We start from the raw sequence: 24,888 nt of genomic DNA on the forward strand, positions 1-24,888 counted from the left end.
CCTCCCACTTGTCTGTCAATGAGTTTCCATAAACCAAGAAGCAGCCCAAAAAAAAAAAAACTTATACCAAACAAACACTCTCTTGGGACAAGATGCATGGTTAGTCGACAGCACCTGCGTATTTGTGACACCGATGGCAGATGTGTGTGCGCGTTCGGTATACAGAAGCCATCTGAAAGCATCAATATCACATTTCCTGTGGGTTTTTTTTCTTTTTAATCTTCATCTTAAAACATCAGCGTAACCCCTACATGCAATCATTTTAAATAGTTGTTAACTCTTGCAAAATACCTTGACTTATGACTTGAATTCATACTTGTAGAATGAGCGTCTTTTAATAGTACTTTTCATTAAAATGGGTACATGTTCAAAATCTGTAGTTGATCAGAAGTTTCCAAATCACATAGCGTTAGCAGTCACTGCACTGATATTTAGTTGTAGAAGGTTTCTGAGAACTATTTCACATACATGTGGCATTCTCAGGTATTTACTTTTTGAATTGAAAAATATGTGAGTATTTTGCTTTCTGGTAGATCACTGAATGGATATTAAGACACTTTGTGTCTGTAATGGTGCCACCTAACTTCCCTCCTTTCACTACATTTTATAAAATGAATATAAAATGTACAGTATATCACATAATGTGTCGTACTTAGTTACCAGACGGCTTGAACTTTCGCCTTGCATACACACCCAAGTCACATTTCAATTATACATGCACCTGTTATCTTAACAGATGACCTTTAAAGAGAGAGGATAACAAAGGCAATTTGTGTGGGAGGCTGCCGATGTGGTCTGTTCTTCTAGAGAAAGTTAGACGCAAAGCACAAGCAAGCGGCATTGTTTTCCCCATCTCGGACTATTTTTTGTGTGCTTTTGAGGCGACACTATTCTTTCAAGGATTTGCAGAAGCACATGCGCACGCGCGTGCACACACATCCCCCCCCCCCCACACACACACACACACATGTTGCAGAAAAGCAAACGTAAGCACCTACGCAACAGGTGTTTGCGAAATGTCAACAAATATCAAGTTACGGGCAGTCCTGTATTAGAATGTGGACAGATAAGGACTCACTGAGGCAATAAAGCAGAAGCAAATGATCTGTAGAAGACGTCTAATCCGAATATCCAATTTAGAACTAGTGAAAATACATTGTATATTAATTCCTTTAACCTCAATTTATAATGATCAAATAATGATGAAGAACACAGTACGTGTGGATTTACATACAGTAAAAATGACCCCGAAAGGTCTCAAGAACTATTTAGGGAACTCCTCCATTCATCCCTTTTCTTTATCGCATATTCTCATCACAAGGCTGAGCTGGAGCCTATCCCAGATAAATTTGAAGTGAGAGCTGTAAATACACTCTGGATATGTCACCACTACATCACAGGGCCGATACAGACAAACAATCATTCAATGAATTGCAAGAGCAAGCCAGAGAAGTCACACAAGTAGGGGGGAGGACATGCAAACTCCACACAGGGAGATTTACCGCGTCACCTATGATTAATATTTGTAAATATAATCCTCGATATGTGTCAAATACTATGAAAACACATTGTGTGTTATATGTATGAAGAGTTAAATTCATAAAATGTTACTATTTCAATTTTACTATTGCCTACAGGAAAATACAGATGAGTTTGTGCTTCCCCTTAGTGGTCAATTAGTGAAATTGCTTTTATGAGCTGGTATAAGGCCCAATATGTGATCATAAAACTTTAAGCAGATGCACTAAAGAATTTTTCTTATTGGAGTCCAGATTCCAACAGCCACATTAATTTGTGACACACTTGATGATACTGTTAATCAATGACCGGGACTGAGTTTATTCAGCGCACCAGCTTGTGGACGATCAATTCTCTAACAGCCAGCAGCACATGAATGTGATGACTGAAACATGTTGATGAACACATTCAGATGAGTAACCCTCTTTTGGACCCCTTCCTCTTCATACAAAAAGAGATTAGTGACCCGTTATTTCAAATGCCCAATGGCACAGCAGCAACACTGGATTATCCCCATAAGAATCCCTGTACAGGCACCCAATGATTTACAAACCTTAAGGTTTTAATTAGTCGTGAAAATGTTAATAAAAGTCGACTTAAGATTTTTTTTCATAAAATTAGTACACGTGACAATCCTGCAGAATCACATGCTTGCCTAAACACATTTTAGTGAGGTATTTTTAACATTACGGTACTCCCCATATTGATGATTTCTGACAAATATCCAAAACCAAATTCCACACAGTCTATAAACCACATAAATAAACAGGGAGAGAAAAGAAGAGAGAGAAAAAAATCAAAATCCAAGTAAAAGTAACATTTGGTGCAGTAAAAGTAATGCAGTAATGAGAATAAGAATAATAAATATTATTTTTCATATACAGAGCTAGATGTTGTGAGTTGTGTGAAGTTATTTGTAGATGAGAGAACATTCTGAAGCAAAACAATTTAAAAGACAAACACTTATTGGATTTTTAGTGTGATTAAATATCAGTGCCTGACATATAAATTGATTATTATTTTTTTAACAAAATTATAAATCATTGTTTTTGTGTGAAAACTCCACTTTTTCTTAAATATACGGGATATGTATGTACTTTAAGATAAAAACGTCAGTTGTGTTTTTTCTAAAGCGTACATATCAATCATATACTGTGCGTTTGGATATTTAGACATGATGTTTTTTATTTTTAAACCAGAAAATACCTAAATAAATAAGTGCGTCATCAATCCGCGTCCGCCGACATTCGTCATCAACAATCGCCAAGTTACGCGTGGTCTTCTCGGGTAGTTTTTTAATGGCGTATTGGAATCATATTGCCTTTGCTTTTGGAATTAATTGATAAATATTTCATATTTATTGCCTTGTTTTAATAGGTAGCTCCATGTTTTAGTCAGGCTTATTCGTTGCTAACTTTTAGCCGCTAGCTGGTTCGCGTGACGTTTTCAGAATGTTGTCTCTGAAGGTCGGCTACTCGGCTCTGGCTTCTTTGAGAATTCACCGGACTAAAATAAGCAGTCTCTCAAGCGATCATGTTTATTTTTCGGTTTGCGCGGCCTCTACGGATGAGATCCCCATCATCCGTGTCCCTCTGTCTGTGCGGAATCGCATTGAGAATGTCAAGCAAACCAGAGGGAAGAACAATATCAACACGAGCAAAGCTGGCAAGCTCCTCATCCAGAGCAGGAACGCAAGTTTGAACCAGTCTGTAGGATACACGCACGGCAAGTTTGACGAGCCGACACTCTGCTCAAAAGGATGGAAGCACAAAAAGTCCTTCGGGGATTATTTCACCGTCAACAACATCAAATCTGTTGCGCCTTTTGTTTCCGGAAGCGGACAGGAGGAGGATATTAAAACGCCAGTGAAGACTTTCCATACACTGCACATCTGCAAGGAACTGGTGGAGACTTTGGAACGTTTAAACATCAGTCATCCCACCACTGTGCAGCTGCAGACTATCCCCAAGGTGATGAGGGGTCACAACGTCCTGTGCGCAGCCGAGACAGGAAGTGGAAAGACGCTGAGTTATTTGCTGCCAATCATGCATAAATTACATCTGCATGAGGAGATACATGAGGAGGGGTCTCCTAAGATCCACGCTCTGGTTGTGGTGCCCTCCAGGGAGTTGGCTGAGCAGGTGGCATCTGTGTCCAGGAGCCTGTGCGCCCCACTGGGCATGGTGACGAGGACGGTAGGAGGCGGACGTGGCGTGGGGCGCATCAAGGGGGTCTTTAAGCAAGACGTTCCTGACATTTTAGTAGCCACGCCAGGCGCTTTGGTCAAAGCCTTGCGGAGACGCTGCTTAGACTTGAGCCACCTGAGCTATCTCGTAGTGGACGAAGCGGACACCATGTTCGACCCGAGCTTCGCCAACATGCTGGAGGAAATTTTGCGGTACACCGAAATCGCCAGCGCCCCGAATGAGACGCGAGGCCCCGCCCGTAAGTCCCAGCTGCTCGTGGTGGGCGCCACCTTTCCCGGCGGTGTCGGCGAGATCCTCAGCCAAGTCACGGATCTCGGCAGCATGGTGGTCATTAAGAGCAAGATGCTGCACTTCCTCATGCCGCATGTGAAGCAAACGTTCCTCAAAGTGAGAGGACAGGAGAAAGTCCTGGAGCTTAACCATTACCTGAAACGGCTCCAGCAGGAACACGGAGGAGCAGGTGGAAACGCCGTTCTTGTGTTCTGCAACAAGGCCTCCACCGTCAACTGGCTGGGGTAGGTTATAGAAAATATGATTTGACCTAGTGTTCTTTAGCCCTCATTTTGTCTCAAGGATTTATTTCAATCTCAAAATGAGTCATTTTGTTTCCACAACAGATACTCACTGGAGGAAATGGGGGTGGCCCACGCTCGTCTCCAAGGAGAGATGCCGGCCGCGCATCGTGCAGGCATCTTCCACCGCTTCCAGAAAGGCATGGACGACGTTCTCCTGTGCACTGACGTCGCCTCACGAGGCCTGGACACATCCCGGGTGCGCCTCGTGGTCAACTACGACTTCCCGGAGTCACACACGGATTACATCCACAGAGCCGGCCGGGTGGGGAGGGCTGGGGGGTGCGAAGGCGGCGAAGTCCTCAGCTTCGTCACGCATCCGTGGGAGGTGGAGCTTGTGCAGAAGCTAGAGATTGCAGCACGGAGGAGGACTAGTTTGCCTGGTATGGAGTCTGAGATACGAGAACCAAAACCTGTTATAGTGGAGACTGAAGAATCAGCATGATGGACCATGCAATAATGTCCACCTGCATCTTTTTATAGCACTCGCTTATTAAGTTATGCTTATGGAAACTCCCAAAATAAATGCTCCCTTTGCTATGACACAGGCGCAGTGTGAGTGACTAACCACTAGATGGAAGTATTTGTCAGATTTTTCGATTTCCTAATAAACTATAGTATTTTTTTAAAAGATGACCCTAACCACAGGGTGATTAATTAATGCTTATTTTTAGTTTTCCATTCCGGTGGCTTCCATGGTTGTGTGACTTAATCATTCCACGCTGCACTAATTATACACATCTCAAATTTCAATGAGCACAGACTTAATGTGCTGCGTCCGCATGGCCCTAAATGTCTTTGCCTTGCAGGGAAACCTAGCCTCCTCTTTTGCTGCAGGTAACTTGTTGAAAGCAAAGCGTCAGCCTCCAAGTGAAACCTTTTCTGCGTTACTGATGCTACATGGAATGTTGCCACGCAGATTACGTCCTCGTGGACAGCTGACTGGAATCAATCCAAATATAAATCTCTTTCCGAAGACGTTTTGCTATCACAGTTCCAAGTTTTGGAGTGGGGGTAGAGGAAATGTGGAGATTATGGTAGCACACAGATGTGAACATTAGAATGTTTGGAATTTTCCTTGGATTCTCGGGAAACTATTCCCTTCTATCCATTAATAGCCTTAGTAGGGGGTGTTCTCTGCAACTTTATTCTTCAACCAGTCCCAAATGAAGTACTGTGCAACAAATCCTTTCATTAAAAAATGTCTTGCAAAAATAGTTACAAATTAATTGAAGTTTCTGTTGATTCACTCATTGTTTTATTTCAATGCATTTTAAAAAATATTGTAAGTTGAGCTGCAAAGCTATGAAAATTGCATTTAATTGAAAATTGCATTTGCTATCAATATAGAATTTATGTATTGAAAGTATTTATTGAATGATTATTAAGTCAGTCATTTTTAGTCACCAACTATTTATTTATTATTATTTCTACTGAAATAAAAGCGTGGTGGTTATTATCCCCTGTTGACAGTGTGGGAGTGGCTGAATGGACTACAAAGCGTGGTCCATTTAAAGTGACGTATTTCCTTTTGTGCCCCCCACTGGAGGATTTACTCACCCTCCCCTTTTACGCGCACGCACTCACGCGCATTACACGCGCAGTCGCCACTGTCCCTCCACGCAACACATTCACACTATCCGGCCACTTGGAAATTTCTCGCGCAGGATATTATTTTGCCGCTGAATCAGCGGAAGTATCCGCCACCGTGCGCCCTGCGATGCGCCAGTGGAGCGTCTAAAGGTAGGCTGCCCTTTTTATTTTATTTTATTGTTGTAACATTAGTGTAATCCGATTACCGCGGCGCACATCTCTCCTGCGGCACTCGCCGAAAAAGCCGCCTGACCTTCTCTGGCTATCCGGGCTTATTAAATGGAGAAGAACCAACGCCGCGTGCGTGTGACTGCTGCCGTGTTGCGGTGCGTGTGCATTGACGGGTGAAGTTGCGTTCTCTGAGATGCTTCGTTCAATCGGCGTGCAACTTGTGGAGTCTTGACCGGTTCTTCTGGCGGCTTCACCGGCTAGGGCTGCTGCAGCATGCCGTTGAGCCAGCCATCTCTGGTGGCTTTTGTTTGGAGAGTTGCCCCGAGGAGGGGTGGGGGGCAAATTCGAACGCACGGCTCCCCGCCATGTTCATGTGTCAAGCACAACTGAATGAATTGTTTGCAACTTTGTTTAATGACCCCACCCATCGGTTATGCATTAACCAACACCAATGTAAAGAATCATGAATAATGTTGCCCAATCAATCCCATCGCTTCCTTAAATCCTTGAAAATAGGCTGGCTGTTACTATCAAGTGAGTGTCTTGTGCATGCATGGATTCACCCTGCAGCCCCATGCACGTTTAATTCATGGATCCACTGCCACACCCCTTCTAGTAGAGCAGCCTGCTAGCACTCCACCATGCTTTGCGTAGTGGTGTGTGGTATAATCATTTAAATTTTAGATCATCCATTTTTATGAGGCAGATTTGTGCAGAAGGTGCTTTTCGTAATGTAAGGTGAGCTGACATGGGGGAGTCTTCGTCCACCTCACCTGTAGCTGCCTGCCACAGTTAACCTAATTGCAGTAATTTTGTAATGTGGATTTTTTTTTTTGCTATGTCACTGGATGTTGTGATAATTCTTCCCACATGGACCCTTATTGCAGAGTAGCATAGCCATAAGCGTGAACCAGGAGGGAAGAGAACGTAAAAGAAAAGGTTTGGGATCAATCAGCGTTGCAAAGTTGTTTACTGCTCCTGCTTGCATAAAATGTGTTTTGCTACAATAATTCCTGTGACAAAACATTTGCGTGCGATGAGAAGTTGATTTACTTCCACATAATTTGAGCAAATTAGTTTTTCCAGTAGTTTGTATCAAACTGGAAGCTCCTACTATTATTCAGTACCCAAGACGGAGCTCACAGTTTTAAAAAGATTGGTGACCCCAAATCTGATGTGTGTATGTTGGAGAAACTCAGTTTAAAAGGGTAATTGCTGAATAAATAGTGTGTGACCCACAAAGCTAATACTAAATCCAAAATGTCAGACCTGAACTGACGCACCAAACTATTTTCACAAATTATTAGCCTCAGAGCACAATTCCCCAAGTCATTTAAAAATATATTATTTATGTATTTTCTCAGTCCATGTCAATCCTTTCAATTCAACATTATGAACAGTTAAATTAAATACATTGCTGAGCTTTTGAATTGTGTTGGCAAACGTGGACCTCTTCTGTATTCAACTGCGTCCTTCAGCACAGTTGTGCATTTTTGGACGACGTGTCTTTCAAATTGCAGCTGAATCCTTTTATGAAATCTTTTATGAAGCCTTGTGTGACTGTGTGCTGAAAATCATGTTTCTCAGCATGGAGAATGAATTATCGAATATTGCTGTGGAGGTGCCAAATGTGAGGCCTTCAGTACTTGGACAGGATGTGACATGACATTTTTCTTGGACTCTAACTGATTTAAATGAGAAACTGAAAATAAGGACGCCTTTATTGCCTAGTTGCAACACCCTAGCTCCGCCCCTTTCATTATGATGACGCAAGCCAGGCTTTTTAACAGCCTAGCAGTATTTTTAGGCAGGGTTAACAGTCACTCTCTTGCATCAGATAAAATCGCCCACTCAAAGCTGACTAATTTCAGCAGGAAAAAGGATGTCAAGTGTACTACTGTCCTTCACAGACATGATACCTAGGAAACGGAATAAACTGTTTAGGAGTCATTGAGTTGGCCTGGCTTGTGTAAAAAAAATCCTTGCTGTTTTTTGCAGTTAAACCATTTTGGCATGCAGCTCCCTGTCCATTAATGTCAATTGGCCAAACTCTATCGGACACCTTTGTCGGCAAAAAAGTAAATGAAGAGCTTTTTCATTACCTTTGCGCTGATCCACGGTGTCTGCAGTGGTCGTGAACAGTAATGCTATTTGCCACTTAAATTTAATGATCTCAACGCGGCATGCTGGAACAAACCGCTGCGCCGTAACTGTTCACATGTTCAGTGCTGAAATCACGAGGTAGACATGAGCTTCATGGGATTGAAAGACGAGTTGATTTATTGATGATCCGAGGGTGGTTGACTAACCTCTGGTGAGCATGTGTGAAGGGGTGTGGCCTGTAACTCTTCATTAGCCTTGCATGGCTTATTTATTGATTTTTAGCCCTGCTTAAAAAGAGGCCTGAGGAAAAGGAAGTGAATGAGCCTTACTGTTCATTACTTAGAACACGACAGTGAGAGAGGGAGTCATAATAATAAGAAGTTATTTTTGTGTGGGAGTCTTTTTGTTTGCATGTCTTTTTCAAAGATGGTCAGATTTGGTCAACAATGTGGTGACTGAGGAATTTGTGGCCTGGTTCAAGTTGATAGGGCAGAATGTCACACTTGGTTGTGACCCGGCCACTGCATATGTAACCTTAAACATGAGAGTCGAATCACAACATTCCAGTCTTGGCCTCCTTTTTAAGAAAAGCATCACCAATCACAGCTCAGCGGTTTTCTGAAGCTGAGCTGTGATTGGTTGTGAAATGAAACCTGGTTACTGTGATGTCACTTTCAATGGACAGCAAGTAGCAAATAAACATTTTGCTGATAACTCATATTCCATGAACACAATTTTAATCCGAATGCCGTGTTGAGACTAATGGGGGCACATACAACATATTATTGCAAAGAAATTTTTGGGGTTGACGTCCTCTTTAAAGCAACCTGTCAAGAAAACAAACAAACAAACAAAAATAACAGTTTGTACCCATAACAAAAATTTATAAATGCCAAAAGTGAATGACAGCTATAATTTGCTACTTTCAAGCGTCTTCTTTATGGGCAGAACCATTTGTCACATGATCTCTTCCAGCTGTCTGGGTGTATTTATATACATAAGCACACCAAAAAAAGAATTACCCTTATTTGCCTTCGAAAAAAAATTCTCTAAATAACTATGCTCTTATTGCGATTTTAATTTTTAAAGCGTGACGACACTTCAATTTCATACACCACCTGTATAGAATTTTCACAATATTTCCACTTTAAGTATAAATCTCAATTTTGGGTATTTTTGCCAAGCCAAAGAGTCACTTTGACCTCAGGTTGAGCTCTTCAGATATCACCGGGCTTTGTATGCTTCTTCCTGCATCCTTCAAGCCCACCAGGGAAGAAACTTAACCAGGCGGCTGGTTCACGCTCCTTCTGCTGGCTTCCAGACAGTCTCAGAATTTCTGAAGTTCACTTATGGTGTCAGTCTTCTTGTTACCAACATCATGTTTCACAAATGTAGCTATTAAATCCAAGAATGGCTGAACGTAAAAACAAAAATACACGTCGTCTTGTAACTCCCAAAGTCCTGAACAAATGGCCATCTCATTATTCAACAGGTTTGTTGACAAATTTCCACATTTCAATCAGTCATCGGAGTATTTTAGTCGCCGTGACGCCGCGGTGTGTGAAACTAATCCGCTGGTAGAATTCCCCTGCAGAGTCACTCGCAGCTTTCTTAGGGAACATTGCTGGGAGTGCTGGAAATGCATCCCACCCCTTTCCATCGGTCTCTTGGGCCCCCCCACGGCCTCGGGGTGTCTATTCTTGGTTTTCCCGACAGGGTTGGATTCTTGCTGCGAATGTTTGGCGGCAAACGGTGTCTAAGGGTGTCACCCCTCTGAAAAAGGCCAGAGGACGTGCGCCAATGGAAAGGGTCAAGTTCAGCCATTGACAAATTGACAGTACGTTGGCGTTCCCAAGTTTCATCACAATCTGGTCGAGACACTGACCAAATTTTGATTTAATTAATCAATTAATGTTATGAATTTCTTATTGCAGGTGTGCTAAGTAAATTTATCTGTATAAGGAATTGTTCGATCCAGGCTGAAATAAGATTTACGGAGGTTTCCTGGTGAAAGTTGAGTCTTCACCTGATGTTTGCATCTTTGATTTGCTTTAAGCTCATCAGCAAACTTTGTCGGACAACGATCCAGAGGTTGACTGTAAATCATGGATTTTTTTTAACATATCGTTTTTGTGCAGTCCCGAATGTTTGTCATTTCATTGAAAACTTTTCATCACACTTCTATTGGGGATCCCAACACGCCACTGTCCATTTACTGGTCGACAGACTTATGTGGAATGTCTGGAATGTCTATCAAACCCCCCTTTCCTGCTGCCTATTGAAGTTGGAATTTTTTCCCATGTTGTCTTTCCGCATTAAAGTTACCTATACGGAATCAGGTGTCAAAGTCAACCTCCGAATTTGCCATCATTCAGCAAAACTCGCCGACTGTTGCTCTCCTTTGTTTTCACTTTACTTAAGCTCTTTCATACGGTATGTCCGAGAAACGATCGGTCAAAGAGTATTTTCCGTCGAGACACGGTTTTGTTTGCTTAGCCGCCTTCCCAACTTGACACATCCAAACCTCCGCTGACGGCCGGTACCACAAATAGCGCTTTAAGTGGCCATTAATGAACGACTGTTACACAGTCATTCTGTCAGCCCAAGCGCCCCAACTTGGTGTTTGGCCAGAACCATTCTGTCTTAAATGGGCTCTCAAAGACTTGTGTCACTTGAAGCGAGCTATATAAGGGAAACAATCCTGTGTGTATTAGTTTAGGGCAAGTTCATGGAGCGCTGCCAGGCCTGGGAGTAGAAAGTGGGGTCAGGAACACGACGAAGAAGAAGCAGCATTCAGAGTGTTGAGCTGTAAACATTCCTTTCCTGGCATTTTGTAGAGCTTCTGAGAAAGCTTTGTTGCTTGCTCAAGGGGCTGGAGATGGCTTTTCATTTGTCCAGCATGTTATAAGAGGCCATGTTTGCTAATGTGGTCATATTAACGGCCGACTAATAGCTTTGATTTGGGTGGTCCCTGTCCACAGAGTTCACGGGGGCATTTGGAAAGACGCCATCCATCTGCTGCATCCTGCCAGTTGTGGTGATGTGTGATGAGTTTTTGATTTTGTGGTTCGGACCAAACTAGAAAATACAATTGACCATCAACCAAAGAAATGGTAGGAGTGCGTTTGTTGTGTGTCAGGCTTTGAAAGTCAAAACTGGAGGTGGTTCTGACTCATGGACCTGCCCAGGTTCTTGTTTGCTCTATGGAACACCACAAAGAAGGCATTTGAATGATATCATTTATGTACACGTGAACTGCTGCCATTTCAGGAACTTGTTACGCAGTGTCAAACTAAGGCCATATAGGATTCGATTCGCTCCGAGTGCTTGTTGTTTACTTCCTGAAATTGAATTGAGATAATCCAGTAGGGGTTGAAACACTGTAAAGAAGTCTTATTGTGAACGCTTACGTTTGATGCAAACATGCCTTCGTGCAGCTTGTTCTCCAGCTGGCAAGGAGACAAATGCTGCATTGTCACATTCCTCTCTTCACATGGACCCGAGGGGGGGGCGAGAATGCCAGGCTTGTCCTCAGTTGGGTTACTTATCTCCCCAGTGCAGTGCATACCCTCAGGGAAATTACTGGGAAAGAAGGGAGGAGGGGTGGGAGGGAGGGAGGCTTGTACTCACCCACCCACGGTCAACATGTGTCGTGGAATTCAAAATTTAAGTTATCACTTTTTAGATGTTAACTCCTTGATTAGTTTGGTTTGCAGAATACTATGTGGGAAATATTACAGCTGTTGTCGCGTTGTGATTTAAATGGCAGTTAGAAGTGGTAGTTGGGATTTTTGTGATTGTTCGTTTCTTCACCACAACTTGCTCCCTTATTCAAGCTTCTGCACTTTAACACTATGAAGTTGCCCGTGTGGATGAATGTGCCTCAGAGGAGCAGTAAAAGCAAGTAAAAAAAGACAAATTTCAAAGGAGAAATGGGAGACAAAGTCTCGCTTCAGAGATTAAAGTCGTAGATATCAATTTTGGGAAATGAGCTCCTTCGCTCTGCCAACAGCAAGCTGAGAAAGATTTGGACGCTCGCATGGCAACAGACCCACACATTCAGTCGAGTTGTTGCTTTTAAGCTTAAGAACTAAGAGGTGTCTGTTTTGTTCACAAGATTCTGTAAAACCAACTGAATTTATTTTCATGAAATCACCTCTGGCTTTTTTGTGCGGTATTTGCATGTTCTCTTCTACTTCGCAGCTGGAGTACCAACTTGGTGTACCTAATGAAGTGTCCAGTACACTGTTGATTATTGCCATTTTTTTTTCTTTTCCAAAGAGTTACCCGCTTGGCTTAACATGGACACACTGTATTAACTGCGACATTTCCACCATTCTCCAGCATGCGTGTAATTCCGCTCTCCTCGTCCCTTCGGTGCTGCTTTTCCAATTTGCTGACCAAGCAGTGAAACAGTAGCAGCCTGCTCACTCTGTCACTTCCACTCTCTCTTTTCCATCTTTATCTCAGAGGCCTTTCTCTTTCTGCCACTCAAATCTGTCCCTGACTTCTCAATCTCCATTCCGCCGTGTAGCTTGCAAGCAAGTTGACACTTCAGCTTCAAGACAGTTGGCGGGATAAAAAAAGGCATCAGGCGTGTTTATTTGGCTGTGAATCTGCACGCACATGAATGGTTAACGGACGACGTCTCGTGACGTTTTAGCTTTGCAGTTGCCATGACGTCCCTTAAATTGCTTAGTGTTTGTGTTGAAGACGTCTACCAGGGCATGTGACAATATCAGATATCACGAGAGAAAAGTATTTATTTATCTATAGATTTATTTATTTATTTATTTATTTATTTATTTATTTACAAATGTAATTAAAGTGTTAGACTGTAAAGGCAATATTATTTATTTATTTATTTATTTATTTATTTACAAAATTAATTTAAATGTGTTAGTGTAAAGGCAATATTATTTATTTATTTATTCGGCATTCATTCTGAGGGGGCAGTATTTAAGGATATATGATAAGTTGTCAAGATTTATATAGATTTTATATATTTTTTTAATCTATATAAATGTAATATATAATATTTAATTGTTGCGATTTCAATTCCACCAATCGGAAGCTTGAAGAATGTTTTTTTCAGAAAGTCACAGAGTAGCAAATCAACATTGAACATTTTGCACATCAAATGAAGTCCACGTCATATGGTTAAGTTACATCCAAGGCCGTTCTTCAATGTATTGGGTGACAGCTGCTTCCACACCTACCAAAGATGATCCGCCTTTGGGGCCCTGTCCTGCCACCTCTGTTGTGTACTCTATTGGCTCATATTCCGTATTGTCCAACTTGTCCCTTCAAATGCAAACCTTACTCATTTGCTATTTAAATCCTCTGCAAATGATCTCCCAGCTCTAAAGCAGGTATATTTTCTATTCCTGGCCGTTGTAACAGGTGACATGCAAAGCAAAGCAGAGGATTTAAAGTGGCAGTTGCTTGGTTATAAAAGAGCTCAAGAGAAAGAGCTTTTCATTCGTGGAGTTGAAGGAACTGGGGCTTGGTCCGAGCTGGATTGTTCAGCCACAATAGGCCTGAAGTTGGTGTACCTCTCGTGTTGTTTTGCTCCATTTCTCGAGTGTCTCCTGAGCCACGGCACCTGCCTTTAGAGTTGAAGTGTTTTTTTTGCAACAATAGATATTCGCCATTGTTTTGTATAATCAACTTTTTTTTTTTTTTTTTTTTTTTATCTGTGAAGAATGAGCTTCTTGTATCATTTGCCCACAATAGACTTAAGTACTCCGGAGAGTTTTAGCCTCTCAAGTTCTTAGTTTTAAGTGGCCACTTGAGTGAAACACTCCAGTTGGTAGCTGAAAGACAGGAAACTGGTCATTGGTTCTGACCTGCTCTCATCGTGGCAATTGGATTTTGTAAAAACCATAGCCATGTTTCCAACTAGTGGTACAAGTTCAGCTGGATTCATTTTGGAAGTCCTGGTTGGGTTTCTGTTGTAGGGGTGAAATTGGCAAATAATTCTTTAATTTATGGATGAAGAACAAATCTTGAACAAAACATTTATTTGGGTCATAATGGCCCTCCGAAAGAAGCTATGACTACAACGCGGCCCGCGAAAAAAATTAGTTTGACACCCCTGCGTTAACTGATTGCCCGCCCGCCCTCCATCGGATGTTGTCTGGCGCCAAGACTGTCAACACCTCCAAACTTCTGATCCTACAATTGCCCCTGGTTTGTTTCTCATCAACTAACACTTCCAATTCCATCACATAACACCTCATTTTCCGCTAGCAGTGCTCACCCAGAATAAAAACCATCAGCTCTCTTTTAATCTTACTTTTCCACCTGTTGCCGACAGCGTGCACAATCCATTTATAGCAACTGAACACAATTTAGTTCTGGGCCCAAAGTGCTTTTACGCTCAATTACAACTAAACTAGAAGTTATCCAATGGTTGAGAGGGAAATGGCGGAACGGGTGTCTCCGAAGTGTAAATTCACTACTGTTGCATGTGGCACCCAGGAAGTCACTCATCCATTTTGGAAAACCTCTTCCGCAACTATTGCTAATGGAAAAATGATAAGAGTGTTTATTCTAATTGAAATGTGTGCCAATGCATAGCCGCTGACTAAATTGGAATTTTCTCATGGCTGCTGGCCGACTGTCCGCTAAGTCACAGCTGTCTGGAGGATTAGAGGACTCGCTTTTCTCTACTGCGGAGATGCAAAGGAAGATTAGGCGGGCAGTTCATGAGGGAAGGCCCGGTCGGCTCAAAGCTGCGACGCTGGTGGAGTGAAACAACCTCTCTGTGTATGCTCCTTCAGTCATTTGGATGGATGGAGCTGCTTGGTTGTTTGGCGATTTTGCCGATGGAAGTGAGCGTGTGCTGGAACCAGAACAAGGAAGGATCTGTCTTGTCTTCAAGTTTCTCAAGATGGATTTGATCCAGATTGTTCTGGTCTGCTTTGACCCAGAATTAAAATGTCCCAAACTTTAGAAAAACAATGGAGGAGCATATTTCGAAATGTTTTTTTGTGAAATTGTTGAAAGGACAACATGTTGCGGTAACGTCCTGTTAGTATTTATCATTTCATGAAAAGTGCTGTGCTTAAGGAGTTGTGAGTTTGCATATTACATTTTGGGTTTGTGTGTTTTTTCTGCAGGCACCCTGGGTTCTTCTTAAACCTCCAATTTCAATTTGAATTTCATACTAATTGAATATAAAACCTGTAGAACTATGTTTTAGAGCACAAAGTTCAAAGCAAGCATGGTGCATCAGCATTTAGCTGTTATGCTGTACTTTTATTAAGTGAGGCACATTCTTTGAGACAAAAATTTGTCTTCTTTACAGAGATGGAAATACAACAGCCTCATTGCCATCCTTTGTTGGCATTGAAATGATACGTTCAGTGTGGCATAGTTTTTAAATTTTCCTGCTCTACAGTGTGGAAACCTAAACACCATCTTGACATGCCTTCCATTGTTTGTAGTCCATGGACATTTCAAGGGCAAACAGAAAAATGCCATTATTTTCTGGGTGGTGGATTAAAAAAGAAAGATAAATAAAATGATTTCTCTTGCAGCGTGTACTGTGATTAGTTGATTTGTCTTGCTGCCGGTATGTGTACGCAAACATGTCTGCAGACCTAATCCATCCTATTCAACAGCAATTTTTTTGATCCGTAAAACTCATTTATATTTCCCATACAGCCTTTTCTCATTTGGTGATGCCTGTGATTCATCATTTTATTTATTATTGTGACACTGGAACATTGCCAACGTATCATAGCCTCGCAGGACGAGTCTTTTCGATATAAATCACTCTGTAATATGTAGTTATGATTTGCTTTGAGGCTAAAAAGCTTGCCTTTGATTCTCCTTTTTTTTTGGCTATTTAGCCTTCCTATTTTTTGTAATTCGGCTTTTAAAGAAAACGAAAGGCTGTGCACATATTTCTTATATCATGTCATTTGAATTCTAACAATGTACTTTTGTTGTAATAGGACATTTTTGACCAGTGGGAATCACATGAAATGCAAAAAAAAAAAAAAAAATCAAAGCAAAACATGGTAACCAAGGGGATAATCATTTTTGTCCCATTTGTTTACAGACACTCGACATGTTTATGTTGGTTTCTATGGACAACTGCAAAACATTAGTTTTTCTGAAGCTGAGTCGTGATTGGTTGTGACGGCAACTGTGATGTCATTTTCAGTCGCCAGCAAGTGTCAAAATGGCCGCCCCATAAAATGAAAATAAACTGGTGAGTTTTGCTAGTTGAATTGACATTCCACAAACAAAACATTAATCATAAGTGTTTGAACTAGTTGGGCTGCACTGAAAATATGATTACAAAGACAATTTGGGGTTGATTCCATTCATTGAATTAGACAGAATAGGAACTGAGAGGCTGTAATTGAATTAGTAGACACACACACGCACACACAAACGTCCTCCACAACGCAACACAAATCAGCGACAATCTTTGTTGTCCCAAGAGTGTCAAATGGTTGGTTGCCTTGTATAGAAGAAACACAAGCGGTCCTCTAGTTTGCATGCGTGTGTGTTCTCTGCCTATTTTAGTGAGAGTATTCTGTTTGATTTCCACAGATTGTCTGTAGCTGGAGCAGATTAAATAGTGTGCCTGGACACAAGGCTCCTGACCCCGTAACCTCTGCTGCTGATGCCATTATGTTGCAACTGTGTGTGTGAGTAAGTGTGTATGCATGTGTGTGTGTAGCATTTGATGCATAGCAACAGCTGCACTCCAGATGTCCTCAACTCTCTGGAAAAAGGGTAAAATAGTGATGAGGATAAAAAACGAAGCTCTGTTGGATACTATTCTGTAGTTGTATGATGGTTTGAATGTTGAATGCCGACATATAATTCTATTAGAATTTATTAAGAAGATTTTCATCATTGGAGCTTGAGTTCTAATATTTTTTTTAAAGTGAAGATTGCAATGCTTTTGTTTCAGCCGCCGCTTGAAGGTGGCTCCGGATTTCCACCCTGCCTAGCGAGTCACATCATGAGTAGGATGGAAAGATGGAATAGTTCACTCTTAATTTCACACTTGATGGGTGGTCGGGCACTCCACAGACCCAACTACTTCAAAAGTCATTTTGTCATATTCTGTCTCCCGAAATTTGACCTCCAAGCCTGTCAGCGATGAATTGCGGTAATGGTGTCAGGATGCTGAGACCCACCTTGAGCCAGACATACTCCCCCTCACACACACACTTAGTGGGGGACATTTCCCAATTTATTTTTTGCAAAGGGGGCACCGTGTTGTCTGAGCTCTTGCAAAGATTGTCTGCACAGTCAATTCCCATGTGGTGTATTTGGATCTCGAGCATTAACCCCTACGCTCCACCTATGGAGACCCTCCCCCCAATTGTGATCAACCTTCTATTGCTTGTTAATTTTCTTTTGCCGCTTGCTTCTTGTTGCCTAACCTCAGCGTTTTGCTTTTGGAAGCAAACTCCCTCAGGAATTCAAAATGTCTGTGAAGTTGCTCAAGATAACGTCTCTCGCTCTCTCTCTCTCTCTTTGTGTGGAATGCTCGCATTGATTTTCCCGAAGGCAAAAGTGAGCAGGATTAGCGTTTCTCCATCACAATGTCTTCTGCACTTTCCAGGGATCCTTTTTTACTCGAATGTGGTTTTGATCCTCAGGACACCATCCTCTAAGGCTTTTTATGAAGATAGAATATTAATGAGTGCATTTCACATAACTTCGTATATTCAGACTGTTCCTGTAAAAGTTGTTTTTATTCATATGACCAAGTGAAGCAAAAAATTAGAACTGTAGGCAAGGGGCTCTATTTTGCACAGATGTCTGCTTAATCCTGTCGTTATGTCAAAACAAAATCTTTGTGTTTGTTAATATACAAATTGAAATATTTCCACTACCACCCTTTTTTCATCTTTCCACTGAAATTGTCCAGAAACTTTCCACTTCTTTACAATCCCTGCAGCATATCAAGGAATGTCATCCCCTGTAGTATCCACTCCAACATTTTTTCCCCATTCATTCATCATTGCGTGGCAGACAATCATCATTTGACCTCCTGTAGACAACCCAAAAAGTGAGTCAGTGGCTGCAGGGAAAATAAGCCAACTTCCTGTGACTAAGTGACACTCGGGGAGATGAGGTTACCCCAGCCCAGTCGGGAGGAGGCGGGTTTAGCTTAGCGGTTAGCGCCATGGTGTCATCTCATGCAGCTGTTCCTAGCTGCCCCTTTCTAATGTGATTTGGAAGCTACGTCAAATGAGATCATGCATCATGAAAATGCCCAACCCCCTGCATGCTTTGGGAAAAAAATGAGTGCCTTGGCGTGCTGCTGTGCATCATTGATCACGCCGATGGATTTCATTTCATTTTTCCTATATTGAGTCACCTTCGGAGCATTTCTCTTGTCCTCCATCAGTCATGTAGAGAAACATGGATAGTGCAGTTTGTCACTGATGCCTTACGATGATCCTAGCAATCACAAAAAAGAAAAATTATCATTAATGAATGAAATCTGGTCAAAATTGTTATAGACATTTTACCTGTTTTCCTGTTTCTCTAATAATAATACAATACAAATAAAAATACAATTACATTCAATATAAATAATTACAATAATAAGAGATTAAAGGGGAATAATAAATAAATGTTTACTTTTTGTATATTACATTATGGAGAGTGCACAGAATTTTTTTTAATGAATAGAATGTTGTAAATATTAACAATTACGGTATGTGATGTTAAAATCATGCATTTTATTAGTAATTATATAAAAAAATATCTAGCCATCCTTTTTTTGAACATAGAATGTCAAGCCATTAATGGCTGATGGATCCCACAAAGAGGTGACGGCAGAACAATGTATGAATCTGTTTATTCCCATCATGCCCTTTAGTCTAACATCACACCATTAAAGCACGACGGGACGATTTTTTTTCGTAAGTGCCGCACATACTGAATTTATTGGCATCAACCCATTTTTAGTGGGAACACTGCCTCACTCGATGAAGCCGCTTTTAATTGTCACGAAATGTCACTTCATTGAAGAATTTGCATTCAAATTGCTTATTTAACGACTCGACGTGTGCGGGTTGATATCTCAAAGTCCACTGTTTGTCGTTTCAGCTGTGAAGATCAGCGCAACGCACACAAGGAAGGAAGGCGGCCTTTTCCTTTCCAGCGATAAGGTAAGTTTTGCTTGTTAGCACCTGTCATCACTCTCGAGAAGTGTGCAATTAACACATGGTGGGCGAGGAAGCATATTTTGGTTGATTTAATTTGCAGAGGTAAAGAGAGCTTATTTTAGTCATTGTCCGAGGGTTGCCATAGTAACATGAAGCTAATTGATGTGAATTAAAGCTCTACTCCAGTGAAACTACTCTTTGAATCTCACCGTTTTTGCAAATGGTTACTAGATATATTTTTGTGTTAGCTTGTTTTGGCTTGGATAGCTTTTTTTTTACTATCTCTGGTGTTGTATGAGTTTCTGTAAATAATGTGATTTTCTTCATACTGATTTTCCGTTTGATTATGTTTGCAATTGAGGTCATAGGTCCTGTTTGATTGAATCAGAGGATGATGAAGTCAGACAAGACCATTTCCCTGGGCTAGGAGAAAACAATGGTAGTCAGATAGAGCACAGTTCATGTTTGGTGAAGATAATGGGCCGTGACATAGAAGAGAAAGTTCTGCTGTTCTTTCTCGCAAGAATATTAAATCATCTTGAAGTGTGTACAGGTCTCATTTTACCTCTAACATGAAATCAGAAAATATTTGAGTTCCGTCACTCCATGACGACAGGCTTGTATAAGCTGACTCGGCTTTTCACAGGCCAATTAAGCGGCGGCATCTGGTTCTGCGCCGCAGATGAGGTTGGCGTTCCAGCGGCGCATCTCCGCTTTGCAATGTTTTTTTTTTTTGGTTTTTTTTTTTTTTTTATGAGCTAGCGTAACGTGTTTGTCCCCTGTTGGCTTCACTGCATGGACACCCCTCCCCAGATGTGAGCTTTAAACACTCGGGGGGTAGTTAAATGTAGGATCCTTTTGATGTGACCCGCCATGTTAAAAATGCTGACACCGGCTCTCCACCTACCAACACACACACTTTTTTTTTTTTAGCCCCGCTCTTAAAGGGCTGACAAGGACCTAATTAGAGTTTGATGGATTTTTTTTCTTTGTTCTAACATTGGTCTCATTATTTGAAACACTCATAGTTGGCCTCTTTCTTGTTGATGCGTGTTACAATGGTACTTTATTTAAAAAAGAGCCCTAATCTTACCTAATTTGGGCAAAGGGGGGAAAAAGTGTCTCATGAGACTTCACACTGTTACTTGTATTTGCAATATTTTGGTGGTTGGCAGTACTAGTACTATAAATTAATTAATTGTGACAACATTTATGAGAATGTTGCTGGCTATTTTTCCAAAACTATGCATCAAATTGTTCTGAAATCATGCAATAGTCCCTTGAGAAAGTTTTGCTTTCCTCGAATGAAGATATTTCTCCATATCGTCAGTGACAAGCCGACACTGAGACAGCAAAGTCTTGCTCACTGGGAGCAATTACCAGTGCAGCAGGACACTGCGACGACGGATGAGTCGGCGGATCGGGTAACCGTCTGACTTTTGTGACTATCCTTAGCCGTGATGCGACGGCACGAACATGACAGCAACTGGCAGACTCCCGTTTATTGAATCACCTGCTCCTCTGAGGTCTTGTGGACGACGAGTATTGGCCTGCTTGGCAGACTTGTCCGCGTGGCTATCATGCTTACAACAAAGCTTCTAAAATAGCAAACGAGTCATTGAGGTCCCTATAGTCCAAATCTCTGAGTTCATTTAGTTGTTTTATTTTGAAAAATGAATTTCTATTAATTTATTCTAGTCCTTTACATGACCTGAAAAGCTTAAGTGTGACATGTCTGGTATTTAAACAAAGCGCTTTTAAAGTAAATACGTACTTAACATTCCCTCCTCCTTCCGCTCTCTTTTCCACCTATCCATCTTGTAATTTTCCTTAACCAGTCCAAGCCTGATTTTCCTTTGGGTGCGCTACTTTTTGTAAGCAAAGCAGAGCACAATAGTGTGACGTTCCCTCAATGGTGCACTTGACATGACATTTGTTTGTCTATCTCCATTATGCGGGTCAGGAGTACAATTAGTGTTTGTTTTGTTACTCATTCCAGCGCTGACCTATATATGAGACATGAGAATTTGCCATATGTAGTCAAACTTTTGTTTACTTACTTAACCAACACTGAACCTGCACCTATATCATTACGAATGTTTGTGCAGATCTTTACATTCTGTATCTTACTTAGGGTTAAAATTTGGCTCGATATTGACCAACGTGCCAAAAAGATCAACTGCGGTTTGCATTTAAATCTCAAGCAGATTTCATCTTGTGGTCGAGAGGCTTGACTAATTCGATTTCCTGTCGTTCCCAGTGAAATGATGATTCAGGGGGGAAAAAAACAGGAGACAAGTGGATGGTGGTGAATGTTCAAGCTGTGTTAGTTTAGAGGGAGTGTTTAACAACTGTTTGCCTGCTGTATGAGATCCCACCCAGTCACCTGCTTCAGTCTTCCTCATTTATGTGCACACAAAGGCAAAACAACAACAACAAAAACACCCTGGAGCTAACCATTAGAGACCAATATGTTGTGCTCTGATGAATCTTTAAAAATGCGTCCAGTGTTATGGCTTCATTTGCAGTCGAGATGAAATTGAAGTGTGTTGCTGTGAATTAAAGTCAAGTCATGAATATTGAACGAAAAGCAGGATGTCAAACCTGGCTTTTAAAAAAGATATCATAATAATAAAACAAATTGAAAGTGGGCTTTTTCAAGTTATAGCCTAAATAGAACTGTTTGGGATGAAGTGCGTCGTGTTTATCTTGTGTTTGGACAAACACTGGCTGTAGAATACATCTGGCTCATTCTCATCGAGTAGTTTGCACAAGAATGTGGTCAATGTGACAAATATCCGTCTGAGTTCAGTTGGCTCTGATACAAATGTAGGAATGGATCTTGTTTGTGTGTAGATGTTTACAGTGGCCGGACCTACAGGTTTACACCACGTCTGTGTTGTGAATCGATGAGACAAATGTTTACACCAGTGGACATATAGATTTGGACTGTGTGTGAATCTGATTGGAGCCGACATGTTTGCGACTGAGCGAACTGACTGTTTCAATCTTTTGTTTTTTTTGTTTTTTTTTTTTAGTTAGATGTTTGTTTACATTCTATGCATGACAATATGAAAGGTTAGACAGGTGTTAGATTTTTGTAAATCAATCGATTAGGATGGATGACTACTGGTATAATTTAGAGATTTCATACCTAAATTTAAGGTATCGAGGCTTCCTGGTGGCTGCCAATACCATCCACCGATACTAAAAAAAAATCTGACATCCAGTAAGTCCTCTTTGGAAGTACTTCACAATAGCTGTGAACCGGATCATTTCCTTCGTTCATTTGTTTCAAGATCTCAAGAAACTCGTCATCATGAAACCATTTGCTATAATTTTCTTGTCTCCTGTAAAACTTGTTGCACATCCTACGGCGAGTTCTTATCTTTCTTTCCTGGCCAAGCAGGCGTTACCCGAGGCCAGCAATAATATGCCGCGCATCTGCTCTCTGGAAAAACGCAGTTGTTACGCGGAAACTAATTTATCGGCCAACCAGAGAAGGCAGATGGACTAATTATCACGATGCTCCAGCCCGGTTCATTTGCACAAACTAGGTTAGCGACATGCCCATTGCCAAATATGAAGTTGATGCTTTCTGGCCTGGCTGGGACTGCTGACTTGTGGGCCGTGCTATTATTGGATTAGAGGCCATGTTACAGTAATAAGGTCTGGGTGTGCTCTGCATCATCGATCTATCAAACAATGGATGCATGCTCCTGCTTTCTGTCTCTGCTTACATGTCAGGACTCATGTCGGCACTCTGTTAGAAAGGGAATTGGGTCTGCAAAATGTTTTTGTCTTGTAACTGTATTATATTACAATGAGAATAATATTAGTTGACTTTGCTTTTATTATATTTTTTGCATTTGTGTTGTTATTCATTTTGTCAGTCTTGGCTCAGATTGCTTGCTCGGCATGATACGCTTATGTGAGGCTGCAGCAGATAAAACAGTGTAGGTGTCACTGGTGGGTTGGGAGACGAGCAAGGCTTTGTGCTACTGACTCCTTATTGTTAATCATCACATTATTTTTATTTCATTTTAAAATATCGGTGTGCCACGTTCGAGCACACACCGAACGATGTTTAACGACATTAGTCAGGCCGATGTAATCCTTAAAATACCTCATCGTATTCACATCGCCTCCACGCAGTGCGGTGTCAAGAATGGGCGGCGGAGCGACACCTTCTGCCCCGGGTGCGAACACATATCACATAGGATGCAAATTCTCCACGTGTGAGTCAGGGTTAGGAGCCAGACGGGCCAGAAGAGAAGCCTGTCTGTGTCTTTTCCTCTGCGGCTCATCCATAATGACCTTTTACCTCTAACCTCAGACACAGAGGAATCCTGCGCCTCCTTCATTGCTATCCAGACAAGAGATCCTTTGTTAGAATGTTTGAAAATTATTTCTGTTAGATATGGGAGAGATGCTGTTGGGCAGATCCAAAGTGAAATATTGGCAGCTTTACTTGAACTAGACCAAATATTAATATTTGGGCTGATTACAATTTTGTTGTGATGTCCTTGCTTTGGTGTAGTTGCAACCCCGCTGGCCAAGATGGTGGTGTTGTCGCTGAAAATCTGCGTGCGCCACTGCAACGTGGTCAAGACCATGCAGTTCGAGCCATCCACGGCGGTCTACGACGCCTGCAGGATCATACGCGAGAGAGTTCCCGAGGCGCTGACAGGACAAGGTGAGAATACCGGAACTGTGAAATTGCTTGACATGAGACAAAAGTATTGGAACACCATTTTATTTCACAGAGTGAAAATAAAGAGCAATGATTTATTTGTCATTTTTTTTAAGAACATTTGTGGTTTTAAAGAGAGTTGGGTCACAATGCGGCTTGTAGTTTACACAAAAATCCTCATGTTTGTGGTCTAGCGTCGGATTATGGTCTGTTCCTATCTGATGAAGACCCCAGAAAAGGCATCTGGCTGGAATCTGGCAGGACACTTGACTACTACATGCTTCGTAATGGGGTAAATATTGCAGTTTATATGAGTGTGTGTTTTTTTTTTAATTAATTTAATTCATTTTAATTCATTTTAATTATAATTCTCAGAAAATAAAAATGTAAAAATAACTTATCTAAAGTCACTGCATATAAAGTGAATTTCAAATGCACCAAAGGTGTAATGCGTGACTGTGACCAATTTTTCCGCATCGAATCTCTCCTCATTGTAATTGAACCAAACGGAAATGTCGGGGTGTGATAGGCAGCCGCTAAATTCGCTTTTTGTGCTTTCTATTCGCTCGTCTCAGCCCCGCTAAAACCTGGACCCATTTGATCATTTCCTCCGCGGGCACATTCGGTCTCGCTCTGTGCTTCATCGCTATTTCATTTCACCCCCCTTCCCGCTCTCCTATCTTTGTGTTCGCCCCTCTTTCACATCGCAGGACATTCTTGAATACAAGAAGAAGCAGAGGCCCCAGAAAATCAAAATGTTGGACGGGGCCGTAAAAACCATCATGGTGGATGACTCCAAAACAGTCGGGGAGCTGCTTGTGACCATATGCAGTAGAATAGGTACGACTCAAACCTCGAACTCGAGAACTATATGA

At 41.5% G+C, this 24,888-nt stretch overlaps 2 protein-coding genes across 4 annotated transcripts in view; both read left to right on the forward strand.

The window, feature by feature from the left end:
• The first annotated feature begins 2,741 nt into the window (after positions 1 to 2,741).
• On the forward strand, positions 2,742 to 5,514 carry ddx28 (DEAD (Asp-Glu-Ala-Asp) box polypeptide 28). Its single transcript, XM_049718798.2, has 2 exons — positions 2,742 to 4,240; positions 4,343 to 5,514. Exons 1-2 carry the CDS (start codon positions 2,970 to 2,972, stop codon positions 4,740 to 4,742), a joined length of 1,671 nt encoding a protein of 556 aa, XP_049574755.1. The 5' UTR covers positions 2,742 to 2,969; the 3' UTR covers positions 4,743 to 5,514.
• A 358-nt stretch (positions 5,515 to 5,872) lies between these two features.
• tln2a (talin 2a) overlaps positions 5,873 to 24,888 on the forward strand; it is a 46,030-nt gene continuing 27,014 nt past the window's right edge. Inside the window, exons 1-6 of one of the 3 annotated variants that reach the window (XM_049718787.2) lie at positions 5,873 to 6,040; positions 16,736 to 16,833; positions 19,262 to 19,323; positions 23,861 to 24,016; positions 24,208 to 24,305; positions 24,724 to 24,853. In XM_049718787.2, the coding sequence (XP_049574744.1) occupies positions 23,881 to 24,016; positions 24,208 to 24,305; positions 24,724 to 24,853 (364 nt within the window). In that variant the 5' untranslated portion in view covers positions 5,873 to 6,040; positions 16,736 to 16,833; positions 19,262 to 19,323; positions 23,861 to 23,880. Of the gene's footprint in view, positions 6,041 to 15,264; positions 16,389 to 16,735; positions 16,834 to 19,261; positions 19,324 to 23,860; positions 24,017 to 24,207; positions 24,306 to 24,723; positions 24,854 to 24,888 lie in introns of those variants that run through there. The other 2 variants (XM_049718788.2, XM_049718786.2) reach the window with 2 other exon arrangements.

Source organism: Syngnathus scovelli, chromosome 4, assembly GCF_024217435.2.
Source record: "Syngnathus scovelli strain Florida chromosome 4, RoL_Ssco_1.2, whole genome shotgun sequence".
Lineage (NCBI taxonomy): Eukaryota > Metazoa > Chordata > Actinopteri > Syngnathiformes > Syngnathidae > Syngnathus > Syngnathus scovelli.

Coding starts and splice junctions, on each gene's coding strand:
- ddx28 (XM_049718798.2), top strand. CDS start 2,970: ATGTTGTCTCTGAAGGTCGGCTACTCGGCTCTGGCTTCTTTGAGAATT. Junction 4,241..4,342: donor TCCACCGTCAACTGGCTGGG/GTAGGTTATAGA, acceptor TTTCCACAACAG/ATACTCACTGGAGGAAATGG.